The following is a 15,824-nucleotide window of genomic DNA, read 5'->3' as shown; positions in this document are numbered from 1 at the left end:
GCCCCGCATCTAGAGCGCGAGGTACTTATTTCAGCAGAGTCAGCATGCAGGAAGTGCATTTTAGTAAAATAAAACGTGTTTCTCTCCCCTGTTGCACTCAGAGCAGAGCGTTTCTGTCAGGCTACTACCGTGACCACAACGTGGAGCTCTCCAAGCTGCTGCACAGGCTGGGGCAGCCTCTGCCCTCGTGGCTGAGACAGGAGCTGCAGAAGGTGAGATAGCACGGAGGAGACAACACAAACCCACCCGTGTACAGGCACACACACCTCCTCCAGAGCTCAGAGAAGCAACCAAAAACGCTGCCAAGTGCATACCTCTTCATCAAGAAAATCAAGCAAGGCTCTTCCATGTGCTGGCATGTGGATGGTTGGGGGGAAAGGGGGGCCTTTAAAAAGTGTCTTTAAGAAGCACCCAGGCCTGTGGCTTTCCCCTTAACCCATATCTGATGAGTGACAGTGGACTACTCTGTACTCCTGTGGAACTCAACAGCAACCCACGTAAATGTCAAAACAAAACAAAACAAAAAACACTGACACAGACCTTTTCCATTTCATAGTAATATTTACAATTTTGTATATCAACTAAAGTTGTATTTCTATAGATTTCTGGACCACTGTTTGACTGTAAAATGCTTTCTTATTTGATTCTGTGAAGTATCCTGTAAGACGATAAACATCACGATGTAAAATTCCCAAGACATGAAAAATGCTGCCAGCATAGGCCATGATTGTGTGAGAGCAGAGACTGGAAAGTAATGTACGGGCTGTGTTCCACCAAAGAGAAGCAAAGGAGGTGGTTCTCCTTTCCCATAGTTCAGTGCACTGGTTGTAGCTCTGTATTGTAAACAGAAACACAGTAGTGAATGATAATGGAAGAGTTTTGACTAAATCCTCTAAGAGAGCGATCTGGTGAGCATCTAAAGACACATCGAGAATGCGTGTGCTTACTTCTGTAAGCTGCCGCTTTATTTCAGCCACCTCCAGCTGGACAGAAATGCATGCGGAGTCTGCAGGAAGCATCCTCTCTGAGACAGCGTGACCTTTAAATGTGCAGAGCAGCTACTGAACAAACTACTAACTAACAACTGAGGACAGTTTCTTGAGGTGCTTTTTAAAGTACTCAGATTTAAATTATTGAAAAAAAATGGTGTTTTTTTCCAGGTAATCCCAAAGGAAATTGTATAATAGACAGACTTATGTGAAAATAGACTAATATACAAACAATCTAATATTTGAAGTGATCCTTATGCTACGAGGTGGAGCAGCAGGTAAAGTCCCACATTTGAGAATATCTCACATATCTTGCACATCTTTGCCCAACACCACAGCATAGTCAAGTGTATAGACGATATACAGGGACAAGCCCAGGAAGTAAGAAGATGGGTGTGGCTCATTAGACATATGGTGAGTCAAGGATTCAAACCAAGAGTGCAGTAGATCATATTTCCCTGTGTTAATATATGCAAAACTTTGTATTGTAATTGACACATATGTAAATATAAGTAGTACATCCCCTGCTGTGACTGCACCAGCTCCTATAAAGTACTCGGCAAGGTATGTTTAAAAGATATGCAAGAAAGACAACAGCCTAAAAAATTTTGACTGTCATTGCCGTTCATAAAACTGTACTTTTGCAGTTATTTACCAGTTAAAAAAAACCAAGAGTGAAATGCCGCAACTCACTACTTATTTCCGTATACACATCACAATTATCGATTTGTCCATTTAAAGTTTTTTCCATGTTTTATTGCTCAAAGAATACAGTGATTTTTTTTAAAAAAAGCAGTTACCAGAAAGAGTTGGCTAAACAACCACATTTTAAGAACCCTGACTGAGAAGCAAAATCAACATGCGATGAAATCGGTCTTCCCTCTTACTGCCAAGCCCAGCAGGACAATCACCTCTCCCTTCTGTGTCCATTAGCTTAAGAGCATTGGCTCAAGGGGGTCCTGTGATGCCGCAGCTCTGGCTGCTACCTTCTCACTGGTGACATCATTGTCCGCTCATGAAGCGCGTGAAGAAATAAGCTGACACACGTCTCCACATTTGGACCTCCAGATAAATTGGCTACTGACATCCTTTAATGTATAGATAGACAGTGTCTGTAGAATAAATGGCAAAAAGAAAAAAAAAATAGCCTTATAATGAATCAGAAAAAGAGAGAGAGAAGGTACCGAGACCTGCTCACTCACAAGTACATGTCAGAAGCAGTGTAGACCGGCAGCCCTTTGAAAGCGTTTGGACCACTAGGCATGTCAAAGAGACAGCTCCAAATTCTAAAGGACACTCACACGTTTCACTTGATGAACCCCAGCTGGCTATTATGCTATCCTGAAAGCAACAGAAATCCATGAGAAAAGAATAAGAGGGATGGGGTTTCAAACTGGCTTTGTATAGGATTCCCTTTTTTCATTACCTATAATATGGGGCTTCCTCAGGAAGAAATGAAATGGTTATTTCAATGTTTATAGCTATAATATTCTTGTCATTCACATTGAATGAAAATGACTGGGAACATTGTTTTCTCTGGGTTTAAAAATAAAGCCCTCCAAATAATTCTAAAAGTGGCATGATACCTCATATGTATAACAATAAACTCTGATAAGAAAATGAATATGTTGGGCCTGGTGATTTTAGGTAACGAGTGCATATTTGTTTTGCTGGACGTGGGACTGGATCAAGAGTTCAAAGGCACGCCATTATGATTTCACATGGAGGGGTAACTGAAAAGCTTAGTAGGCAACGAGGAATTTGGGTTCTCATTTTTTGCTTGCTGTGGCTTTATCTTAATTCTAATAAAACAGAGCTGCAGCTTCCAAGCCACTCCTCAGCCCTTTTCTCTCTGTAGCATTTCATAAGGTGTGAACCAATCCCTTTTATAAAAATCTAGAGAACGATCTTGGCAAAAGAACCCAAAACTAGGAGAGAGTTAGACACGTCTCCCCATTCTCCACAAACCTCCTCTGCTTGGTTCTATTTCTCTTCAAGACACCAGTTTCTCTCACATCACAGCCCTGCTCAGGTAATTAGTATTACCTGGGGTACAGTTGATTCACGATCTTCTTTCCATCATCCTAGGTCATGTCTATTCCAGGACCAGACAGTGATGGGCAGTGAAGACACCCATTCGTATTCGTAGTTTAAAATACCAGTACTAGCGTGCTTTAGGAAAATCAGGACCACAGCCTGGAAACACATGTGTAAGCAGTGAGTCATTAATGAAGGGGCACTAAAACCAGGGACACTCATTTTTTTTTTATTTCAAATTACATTTTATATCTGAATTCTCCATAAGTTCCTGTGTGTGTGTGTGTGTGTGTGTGTGTGTGTGTGTGTGTGTGTGTGTGTGTGTGTTTTCCTCAGAAGAATCCTAATTGATATAGTAATGAAAGACTTGATTAAAATATGGTGAGGGGCTGGGCGTGGTGGCGCACGCCTTTAATCCCAGCACTCAGGAGGCAGAGGCAGGCAGATTGCTGTGAGTTCGAGTCCAGCCTGGTCTACAAAGCGAGTCCAGGCCTGCCAGGCTACACAGAGAAACCCTGTCTTGAAAATCAAACAAACAAAAAATTAATAGAATATGGTGAGGGACTTCCCTTTTCACTTGTGAACACTTTTTATAATTCTTGTCTAGGAGATCTTTCTAAATAGGTCATTGACATGTAGCTGGCTCTGATGTTAACAATCCAACAGTGTTTGTGTTTTTAACTCTTAGGGGTTAGCCAACAGAACCTCACAGGTTCTTCCTGTCTTTGTCCCCGCCTCTACATCATTGTGTAGCTAACCCAAACAGTTAGCAATCTTTGTACAGGAAATGCACACTCTGTGGTTGACAAGTCTCAAGCAGTTTTCCTGAGTTGGTTTCGATGTTCAGTGTTTTCACTTACTTTAAACAGGGGCTGGCTCAATCCATGCAAACCATGAACTTGCCCTTGGGTAGTAAGGACAAAGGAAAGTGTGGTCAGTTTTACATGAAGTTGACCAAACCAGATTAACTATTATTTCTGGGGGTGTCTGAGTGGCCTTTCTAGAAGAGTGACTAGTATATGATTTAGGGGGTTCAGGAAAGTAGACTGTTCTCCACATTGTAGGTGACCCCACTGAGGGCCTAAACAAAAGAAAGACCAGGAACTCAGCTTGCCTCCCTGACTAAATGACAACATCTCCTATTTCCTTCTGACTGGGATTTACATCAATGCCCCCGCCCCCACCCCCACCCTGTGGTTCTCAGGTTTCACCATCAGAATGAATTACGGCAGTCTTCTATGTTCAGACAGTAAGTAGAGGGACTTCTTAGAAGATACAAACAGGTAAGTAAGTCCTTTACTGTGCACCATGGTGATTAGAAGGAGAAATGGCTCCCATAGGCTGTGTTTGAGCACTTGGTCCCCACTGGATGGCACTGTTTGAGGAGGTTTCAGAACCTTTAGGAGGTAGAGACTTAATGGAGGAAGCACAACACTTGCACAGTCTTGGAGAGTTTGAGAGCTGGGCAGTTTGCTCTCTGCTTCCTGTATGTAGCTAAGATGTGTTCTCTCATCTTCCTTCTCTGGCTGCCTCCTGCTATGCCTCCCCCGCCATATGGACTCTCCAGAACTGGATGCCCAGATAAACTCTTTCTTCTGTAAGTTGCTTTTGCTCTTGGATTTTATCACAACAACAGAAAACTAACTAATATAATATATAGTTATAGTATTCACTATATTATATTTATTACATATTTAATATATATGTATATACATATATACATATATATGTTATATATATATATATAAGTTCTGTTTCTCTGAAGGACCCAAATATATACAGTGTAACATTAATTCTATCTCTGGGAAAAATAGACAGAGTACTTTATAAAGTCTTCTATCTGTAGCCCAATGTACCTAACAAGAAGAGGAGCCACTTCTTCCTAGTCCAACCATTGGTTCCTTCCATGTGTTCTGAGTTTTGTGCATGAGAATCCTCTATATATTCAGCATTCTTCATCAATGTTAAAGTCAAACGTATACATTTAATCCTTCATATATTAAAGTTATTTTAACCTTCTCTAACAATTTTGCCCATTAATACTACAACTATCCCAATCTTTGAGGCTCTGTTATTCCCTTGTCTAATGCCAGAAAAAAAACAAATACACAGATCTGTTAGCTACAAACATTGGAACTGGCTACGTGCCAACAACTTACTTGGGCAGATTTCTTAGAGATGGAAGAAACATGAACAATATCAATAATAAAAAAAAGACATTCACCTGTGAAACCCATCAAATATTTTGCTTACTATTATGTTAGGATTCCCCAAAGAAATAGCACATGGGCATCAGGAGTTCTCAGAAAGGAACTGCACTTTCCACTGACTCTCTGTAAGGTTGATGGGTGGGTAAAGTTTCACTGGTTATAGAGAAGGTGGAGTATTGTTGACCCAGAACCTAATTACAATTATCCGGGGTTGCATTTGACCCCCTAACAGGCATTCCTTGCCCACTTCTGTGTCTGACCTAACATCCTATGACTTAACTGGTAAAAAAAAAAAATCCTTTTGGAATGCATTAACAAAAGCCTGGCTTCTGCCAAGCAAAAGGTTAAGAGTGTCATCGGATGATATTTGACGCCTACAGCTGAGATCTCACTTTCCCACAACCACCTACTTAATGTTTCCACTAGTGTATTTTTACAAATGCCTTGATTTCTGACTTTCTTTGTTCTATTACCATAATAGAGCATGGAATTCCAAGTAGCCTCAGTCTGTATTCCCAGGCCATATGCACCCACATGTGGCTTCAGAATAAACTATCTCCCCCTTTGAAGTGAGAGTTGTGGGTTGCTTCTTGTTTTGCTTTGTTGCTTGTGTTGATAACACAAAATAGATAGACACATAGAGATATATAGAATAGTTATATTTACATATACATGTTTACTTTTATAATTTTATATAAGAAGCTATAGAAGAGAGGGTGAGAAAATGACTCAGTCAGTAGACACCTGCCAGCAAGCATGAGGATCTAAGTTCAAGCTCTAGCACCCACACAAAAGTGAGGGGCGGCAATGCTCTTTGTGAGGCTAGTGCTGGAGAAGGCAGAGATAGGAGGATCCGCGGAGCTCATTGGCCAACCAGTCAAGCAAAATTAATGTGCTCCAAGTTCAGTGGGAGATCTTGTCTTAAAAATAATGTGGAAAGCTACTGAGGAAGATTCCCAATATTTTTCTCTGGTCTCTATGCGCGCGTGTACACACACACACACACACACACACACACACACACACACACACACACTACACACAAGAGCCATAAAAAAAAAATTCATTCAAGCCTTGAGAGGCAGCCAGGCAGTGGTGTAGATTTCAGTCTGGTTGGAAGTAAAGCACCCAGAACAGATCAGCTTCTAGCCCATGCAGCTGGGCAGAGGCCATTCAACCTTCCTCCACAGGAACTGGATGCTTTCAGTTTACTGATGTGCCACACCCAGGAAACCATAGCAACCAGATATCTGAACATCCTGAGTCCCACCCACGCTGACCAATAACATGAGGCATCATATAGTTACCAAACTGTACCGTTCAAAGAAGAAAAGCAGATTTCACTGATAAAACCTCACGGTGGTTTCAAGTCCCCAAGACTGTTGGGAAGAATGTGTTTTCCACACTTTATACTGCAGTAGATCAAATTGAGAAACTAGAGGAATTTCCAAAGCACACCAGCCTCATGACAGGTTTTACACGGAACTCTCAACATTAAGTTTCCTCGTTATGAGAGAATCCATTAAGTAAAGGAAATGGCTGATGCCTACATTTCTGCTGCCAAAAGTATTCTGTTCAGTCAACAACTAAAATAGCAAAGTTGTGCTTGGCTTATACAGTTGGACCACAGAAGACTCATTTTCTTTCCTGTATTTGGTGACAACATTCTAACCCTAAAATTTACTAAAAGTTTCAACTGTTACTAGAGACTTTAAGGTGAAAGATGAACTCCCATGGTACCCATAGTCTCAACTCTGCCACCCATCCTAATATATCAATTAAAGAAACTTAAGTTAGCCAGGCTTGGTGGCACATGCCGGTAACCCCAGCACTCATGGAGGCAGAGGCAGGCAGATCACTGTGAGTTCGAGGCCAGCCTGGTCTGGAAAGCCAGTCACATAGAGAAACCTGTCTTGGGAAAAAAAAAGGGGGGGAGGAGGGGGATGGTAAGTTGTAGAGATTTATTCATGTGGTCACCCCTGGCAAGTAAACCGGTAAAAGTGTTCGGTGACATCCAAGCTCATCTTTAGGGTGGTGACATGAAGTTTGGGTTGGAATAGAGAAAGAATTGAAGTGCAGGTAAGATGGGGACAAGGGACGTGCTCAATTAAGCAGTCCTGATCAAGGACGATCATCATTGACCACTGCCTCACTGCTGCTTCTGCACGGGAGTCCTGAGTGGCAAAGTGAGCCAGAATTGAGAGCTACAGAGAACTGAGGCTGTTGTCACGAATCTCTCTCAAACGATGGACACTAAAAGGCTGAACAGCCCACCATCTTTATCCAAAATATCCAAAGTTGGAAATACAAAACCCGCAGAGCCCCATGATTTTAGTGAGAATAGGCTGTGGAAAACATTTGCCCCCAAACCATCGAATCTAAGCAACAACAAGAAAACTCTATTATGAGGCTGAAAGGACGTCCTGAGCAGGAAGCAGGGTGCTGTGCCAAAAATGGTACATCTCGATCCCACAGGAAGAGGGCATACAAGTTCCACCTGTGGGACCCTGTCAGAGCTCACCCTATGTGTCTTCATTTGGCTGATCCTGATGTCTAACATTTCTAATAAAACTGTAATAGTACGTACAAAAAAAAAAAAACCAGCCTGCTTGATAGGGCTGGAGAGATAGCTCAGCAGTTAAGAACACTTTCTGTTCTTACAAACGACCCAGGTTAAGTTCCAACACCTACATCGGGTAGCTCTCTACTGAGTTGGAGCCTGTAATTCCAACTGACACCTCTGACCTCCATGGGCACCAGCACACACATGTACACACACACACACACACACACACACACACACACACTCACTTTCTCTCTCTCTCTCTCTCTCTCTCTCTCTCTCTCTCTCTCTCTCTCTCTCTCTCTCTCTCTCTCTCTCTCTCATGGGGAACCATCAAAGCCCTAAGTGAACGTGCACTATTGACAAGGCCCAATAAACGCCTCAGACAGGACGCGTGAGAATTTGCAGTCTTCCTCCGTGTGGAGATCAGGGACACAGCAAAGCTGTCCTCTAGTCCAAGTACAAGAGTCTATGACCGATTGACCAGTGTGTGCAAAAACTAGCAACTGCAGCTTCCTCTACCCAGATGACTGGCACCTGAGATGGCTGCCCTTTAAAGATCTCCTACCAAGACTAGCTAATCCCTCCTTCTCCAGCTGTATGTAAGAAACCTGTAACTCTCTGTGTGCACTGTTAGTGCTATTCCATCAGAGTAAGCACAACTATGTATGTCTGTCTTTTCTTCATTCCCTCATCATCCCAGTCAGACTTCCAGGATCAAAGCATGCAGGATAATATGGTGCATATACATATAATGAATAAATAAACCTTTGTTTAAAAAAAAGAACTGGACTGACAAACAGCAACTGCACCAGATGGCACCTACAGAAGACCACGCATGCCCAGGAACTCCATAATCTTTCACGCAAATCATTATTTTTCCCATAGGATCTCTGGATACAGCAAACAATGGAAACACACCCTTAGGCTTTTTGGTCGACCCTGGAGCTCTAACATCAGTTTTAATGACAATGATGAAAACCTCTTATGGACTATGCCCATTACAGGACATCAGGAAAGCCCCAAGGGCTGGCTTTCCCACAGCCACTGGGCAATGCTCACCTGACTCAGCTTAGTTTGTACTGAATGTTCCATCACTAGGGAGAGATGTTCTTCCCTGAGAAAAGCATATGCAGGTAAAAGTGCTACCCGAGCAGACCCTTCATCAGCAGCTGTGAACTCCGAAACCCCCGAATTGTCAACTCCCATGTATGGGCCCAGGGACTAGAGGAAAAGCTAAAATACTGCCTGCAAAAGTCATTTAAAACAAGGCTCACCTTAAGCAAAGCAATGCTTTTGGAGCTTGCAGGCACTTGAGCAAATCCAAACCATGTTTCATATATTTCTAAAAAGCAATTTGACTCAGCCATTCCTGTCTCCTTAAAAATGGTCCTATTCTTCCAGGTTTTTTAAAAGGCTGCTACCTAGGAAATATTCTTTTGTTCAATACCTACAAGCTGTTAGTAAAAATCACCCAGGACAATCGCCCCTACAATACCAAATCCTTGCACTCTTTTGAATTAGCAGCACAGTGAAAATGGCTCACTGTCCTTAATACAAGATGCTTTTGCCTTTCTCCTGATGGTCAGTCACAGTTACTTTTCGCCTTCAAATGGGCAGACCGTAAATCAGAAAGCATTCTTCAATACTGCAGGGCGTGTTCCTTCATGGATTCAAAAACTCCCCTGTGGTCTTCAGAGAGATATTGGCTGCGCACTTGAAAATGTTTCAATTAAGTCAAGGAACCGTGCTGCAGTACATAGATAACAATGATTTCCAGTCTGACTTACAAGCCTTGCCCAGCAAACGCCAATCAATCCCTTGGTCGCCTCACTGAACAAAGGGATAAGATCAGTTACCTTTGTCCTTGCTGTAACAAAACACCTGAAAAAATGAACTCACAGAACAAAGGATTTCTTCTGGCTCACAGTCCAGTCCCTTAAGGCGGGGAGCACAGAGCCAAAAGAGCACGAGGCAGTTGGTCACACTGCACCTGCGGTCAGGAAGCAAGGAGGCAGATGCTGGTGCTCCCTCACGTCCCCTTTCTGGTCAGTCTGAGATCCCAGATCATGGGATGGTGACACGGGCTTCAAGGGTAGGTTTTTCCCTCCTCAGTCAAGCCAGTCTAAAAACTCCCTCATAAGCATATCCAGGTTGTCCATAGGGTCATTCGAAAGTCTATGAAGTTGACAATCAACATTAACTATCATGGTGTCCTGTTCAAATTGCAAGTCGTTTACCTAGGCTTCCAATCACACCAGTGCCTAGTGGCTGACAGGAAACTGGCTATTGCCAGCATTCAGGTTCTAGGGCCTATAGAGGATGGTGAGGATTCCAGGGGATGGCACGTGACTACAGGGATGCCTAGGGACTTATAGCAAAGCCCTGACATGTGGCTTCAGTTGAGACAGATTTTTGATCTCTCATACAATTTTGGACCTCTCATACAATTCTCTCTTTTTTAAAAAGATTTATCTTATTTGTGTGTGTTTGCTTGTGGGACTTGCACACCTGTGTGTTTAGCAAGCCCTGTGGAGAGAGTTTTGAGAGAGTTACAGGCATTTGCAGGATACCTGCCTTGTTATGTGAGTATTGGAATGTGAACTCTGGTCCTCATAATTGAGCAGCAAGCACCCTCTTAAGTGCTGAGCCATCTCTCCATCCCTCATCTGATTCTTATAGGAATTAGATGAGTTTGTGAACACAACAGCACTCAGTAAGCATTAGCTACAACCTCCGACTACAGCCACAGGCACAGTAAGTAACCATTATGGGCAGGTCCTTTCCATCATGTAATCTGCTTACTCATACAGCTCTGTTTTGTTTAGTACTTTAAAAAGAATTTTTTTTATCTGAATTCTTAAATTCGTACTCATTCTTATGAAATGTGAGTCCTGAATTCAGGGTCTTTCTGAATTCTATTCTTTACTACTTTTTTTTACATAAATTAGCATGCAGATGAAAGGTTTTTAACTAGAGGAATACAAAAATGCATACGTTATTTCCAACACTAATTCTAATTCTACTTGGTTTTCTATAAAATTTCTGAGACAAAAAAAAACTGTACTAAGCCTCATATAAATGAAGTATTCTTATACCCCATCCAAAGTCTTTCTCTTACTTTAGTAAAAAGGAATGTTAAGGTTTTCTAAGGACTGGAGCTGGTAGAGTGCTTCTCTAGCATGTATGAAGCCCTGGGCTCGATGACCAGGGTGACACAGACAACAAAGAGACCCATGACTCTTATCTCAGTACTTGGGAGACTGAGGAGAAACAGAAATTCAGAAGTTCAAGGTCAGCCTCAATTACTCAACAAGTTCAAGCTATCCTGGGATACAGGAGACCATGTCAGATAGATAGATAGATAGATAGATAGATAGATAGATAGATAGATAGATAGATAGATAGACAGATAGATAGATAAATTTAATTTAAGAAATAAAACAAATTAATCAGTATAATCCTTGGTTTCAAAGAGGGGAGAAAAAAAGAAAATGAAAATGAAATTTAATTTTCTAATTCAAAACAGTAACCATCTGTTCTAATTATAAATATTGGGTAATAGGAATCAAGGCCACGGATGGCATTTTCTATGAAATTAATTCCATTCTAAAATTTGGAAAATGCATTCCCTTAGTGAGAGGGTAAATTTTTGGCAGAGATACAGGATAGATTTGGCCAAATCAAGAACTGTCGATTGTTCTGAAATATAATGTCCTATTTATGCATGCTATGTGCAGATTTTTGTCATTTCTATCATCCTGGCTTTCTCACTGGAACAAGGAGTATCACAACATACAAACAGCCCTGGTACGGCAAGATGAATAGGCCTCTTCTGTGCCCTCTAGTGGACCAGGCAGAAACTGCACTTCAGTGGTAGTCCATTTAGACATACCTATTAAAATACCTTAAATACTTCAGAGAATATGAGGTGAATTAAAACTGCTGCTTGTCAACTTAATGTGTGTGGTGGCCATTCTTGGTAATCAACTTGGCACCATCTGGAATTAACTAAAATTCTAGCTGGGCACACCTGTGAGGGATTTTTTTTCTTAATTAAATCACTTGAAGTGGGAAGACACACTTCTAGTCCAGATCTGTGAGGCAGGAACATATATGTTTACTCTAGATCCTTCGAGGTGGGAAGATCCACCTTTCATTTGGGGCCACACCTTCTGCTGGCAGTTTCTATAAAGGGCATAAGGAAGCTTGCTCTCTCTTGGCCGATTTGCTCTCCTCCTCAGTGGCACATCCATCCTTTGGCTATCATCAGAGCTTGCATCCTAGGGAATCTGGCATATACTGCATATACTGAACAACTGCTGGATTCTCGGATCTTCCATTGGTAGACAGCCATTGGCGGACTAGCTGGACCACAGCCTCTAAGCTGCTCTAATACACAATGCATAGAAGTGCTTGCTGTTCTTGCAATGGACCTGACTTTGTTCCCAACATCCTTTTCAGGCAGTTTACAACTACCTGTAGGGAATCGGAAGCTCCCTTCTGGCCTCTGCACTCATATACACGGAACCCACATGCAAACGCAAATATACACATAATAAAAAATAAAATAAAATCTCACGAAAGAAAGGTCTGTTGTAATTCAGTTCTATTTGTAGGACATGCTCTGCAGTTCTTGCTTTCTAATCAAGATTTTCAAAAGTCACCATTTTCAAAACTCACTCACTTTTTGTAATCAAAAAAAAAGAGTCCAGCGGACAATCTGGCAGAGCCATTAGGAATTCTGACATTTTTGTGTCATTATTCACAATAGATTACATCAATAAATTCAAGTACAATAATAAATGAAGGGGTCTAATTCCATTTTTCTAAGGGTTTAAATTTATTACCGAATAATAGGATAATAGCACCACCTAGTGGCTATGTAAAATTGACATTTCATTTCATCAAGTTTTACGTCAGCATCAGTGCTCATCTCATTATTCTACATAGTTCTTCATGTTCCATAGGAACAGGGGCTCGGGGGACTTGTGGATGGACTAAATGTCTCCCCTCTCAGGGGCTCAGGGGACTTGTAGATGGACTAAATGTCTCCCTTCTTGAAGCATTTATAATATATATTGTGATGAGCAAAGAAAAGCAGCAGAATCTTAACAAGTGACTGTTAAATTTCCAGATGATTTTAATATGCCTGATATGAGAGCATTAAGCAAATTGCACAAACATTCCAATAAATAAGATCTTCCATTTAATGTGCTATATTAAGGCTACCTAAATAGTATTTTTTTCACACATGAATGTAGCCAAAAGAAAAAAAAAAAAGGCCTCACAAGTCATATGGAAATGGTAGAGAGGAAAATAAAATGAAGCCTTTAAGGCATTAACTATTTAATTGCACATGTGTATAGCCCATCTCACGGATATGTAAGCAGAATTAAACAAGCGAGTTAATTCTTAAAAAGGTGCAGCTAATTTCTTCTCAGACCACCTGAGCAATTCTAGTTATTATGGAAAGACCATAAAAGGTGCAGTTAATGTTGTTGATGTCTTGGTAAACCTGGTCCCAAATTCTTCTGACACACTGTCACCTCCAGCTTTGTCGGTGCTGCCATCTCATCGCATCCCTTCCTGACTGCCTTCAATCCCATAAGAAATCGATATAATCGATATGGGTCTTCAGTGTAGGAAGCCCTCCTCTCACTTACCTTCTTCATAACTCCACCCCGGCAGCTGCACACTTGAACCTGTGCAGCTGACCATGCTGTGGAGAAAATGCACAGTCAGGCTAGACTTGAATTTAAATTCGTTCCGATAATTCAAATAAACTCCCGCTGAATCCAAGAATCCTGCTACATCTTTAAATCTATTGACATTATTTTCTAATTATATTCTGTCCTTTCCTGACAAATCTCCAAGTCTCCCTGATCCTATCTAGAAGTTGGTAGCCTGCCTTCCATCCTTCTATCCTTCCTTCCTGTTTGTTTGTTTGTTTGTTTGTTTCTGTTTTTTGAGACAGAGTTTCCTCTGTGTAGCCTTGGCTGTCCTGGACTCTTTGTAGTCCAGCCTGGCCTCGAACTCATTGATATACAACTGCCTCCCAGAACACTGGGATTAAGTGTGCACCACCATGCCAGGCTGGTGCTGTTCCTATTTCCCTGAAATAAAAACTTTTCAAATTAATAGAAAAGTACATTCAAAAGTTTGCATCATCACTTCTAATGGTCAAACACCATCTGCTCCTTAGGCCAGTGGTTCTCAACCCAAGGCGACAATCCTATCAAGCAGTCCCTCAAGTTATGCTGCCCCCAAACATGAAATTATTTCATTGCTACCTCATAACTGAAACTTTTCTGTTATGAATTATGAGTAATGTAAATATCTGATGTGCAGGATTTCTGATAACGCAACCACTATGTGGGTCATGACCCAGAGGTTGAGAACCACTGCCTAATGCTCACTCCAGCCTTTGTGCACTGGATCTAGGTCGCTTACACTCTCCAGCATCGTCGGTTTTCCATCTCCACCATATGTTTCACACAGAAAAACCTTCATTCTCGTACTCAGTGCTCTTGCTTTCACCTGCTTCTCCAGGCATAGGCCCATTTCTCTTGTACTCTATAGCATACCTCCTCAGAATTTTCCAAACTATTCCATTCCCCCTGCTGCTATTTAAAAGACACCCAAATAGCCTGTGTATTACTGCCCCCAATGGTCACTTCTCCGCTGTCACTTTGCATGCATCCCTAACAATGGATTGCTTCTCCTGGTCAGACTTTGAGGAACTAGACCAGAGAGAGATATGAACATGTTACTCAGTAAGACATGTTTTTAGCATAAACGGATGGCTCTATAACAAATTGTGCTCCCAAAATGTATGTTGATGTCTTAACCCCGACTCTCTGAATGTGGCAGTATTTGGAATTAGGTTATTAAACTAGACCTTCGTCAAACCTGACAGGTGCAGACAGGCACGAAAGAAAAACCCATGGCAGGATGCAGACTACCATCTACAGGCCAGAGAAAGAAGACTCATCTCGGACTTTCCAGCTCCGGAGGACGAATACAGTTAGTTACGGCACCCTTAGCTAATCACCTAGAATCTAAGTGAAGTGTGTTTGGGCAAAGCGCCCTGGTTTGTTTGCGTACGCCTTGTTATTAACCAGTCCTTTCGGTTTGTTAGCGATATGTTAAGTAAAATGAGAATCGGCGAACGTGGCGAGCCTTACAAAGACCTCTAGGACCTTGAGATGCAAACGTGTCTCCTCTACGTTTGTTCATTCCGACTCCAGCAGTGTTGGTCTAACTAAGCCTTTCCACGCACGTAGTGATCTCACGGTGAAAAGCAACTTGTCTCCTTCAACAACTGCCGCCTCAAAAGTCCTTCGCTAAAAGCTTCCCGGGGACCCTCTCCTCTCGTCCGTCTCTTACCGGAGTGAAGGGGGTGGGTGACAAGGCGGGGGTGGTGTAATGGGCATTTGTCTAAGAGTCATCTCTTCCTAAGTGTGTGGCCAAAGCGATTTTGACAGGCTGCACCCGGGAGGTGACATGCGCGTTCCTCCTGCCGGAAAAGGAGACCCGGAGGCGTCCACCGACGCTCGCAGTGCCTTACGTTGTCCGTGCCTCTGGGATCGAGGAAACTTTCGGTGCGCTGTGTCGCGCAACGGTAAAAGATCAAACCCAGTCTGGGGGGGGGGGGGGGTTGGGGGGAGGTGGGGTCAGGCCGAGGGGCACAAGCGGAAACACCAGCTCCGGGGAGAGCGGAGGTGCGGGGAGACAGCTCCCCGGGAGCTATCGGAAGTGATGTGACTGGAGGCTGCCGTGTAGAAGTTTGACTTGGAATCCAAACAGCGGAAAAGAAGGTAGCCAATCTGTGCGCGACAGGCGCACCAGCAACGATATTTGAGACTACGCGAGAATTTTGGATTGGGGGGGACGGGGTGGGGGGGGGGGAGGATTAGCTTTTCTCCGCCCACCGCCCCAACCCGCCCATTCCTGTGACGCACGCACCGAATCCGGGCCGCCTACGCCAATCAAAGTGACTGGGCGCGGGGCGTGGGTGGGGAA

At 42.6% G+C, this 15,824-nt stretch overlaps 1 protein-coding gene and 1 long non-coding RNA gene across 5 annotated transcripts in view; one reads left to right on the top strand and one right to left on the bottom strand.

Moving 5' to 3' along the window:
• Positions 1-2,613, top strand: part of LOC311583624 (bifunctional heparan sulfate N-deacetylase/N-sulfotransferase 3) — a 153,905-nt gene extending 151,292 nt beyond the window's left edge. For 3 of the 4 annotated variants that reach the window (XM_084757386.1, XM_084757387.1, XM_084757389.1), the window contains one exon: positions 102-1,769. In XM_084757386.1, coding sequence (XP_084613512.1) covers positions 102-221 — 120 coding nt within the window. In that variant the 3' untranslated portion in view covers positions 222-1,769. Of the gene's footprint in view, positions 1-101 lie in introns of all 4 variants that reach the window. The other variant, XM_084757388.1, reaches the window with a different exon arrangement.
• On the bottom strand, positions 1,984-15,668 carry LOC311583625. The gene is made up of 3 exons (XR_014774612.1): positions 15,189-15,668; positions 3,036-3,185; positions 1,984-2,101 (listed from the first exon to the last, which is right to left on the bottom strand). It is a non-coding gene; the product is annotated as an uncharacterized lncRNA (long non-coding RNA).
• Positions 15,669-15,824: the final 156 nt, after the last annotated feature.

The sequence above is a fragment of the Acomys minous genome (assembly GCF_964271855.1).
Source record: "Acomys minous genome assembly, chromosome: 14".
NCBI lineage: Eukaryota > Metazoa > Chordata > Mammalia > Rodentia > Muridae > Acomys > Acomys minous.
The sequence above is the reverse complement of the archived record's forward strand: the minus strand, read 5'-3'. Positions and strand labels throughout refer to the sequence as shown.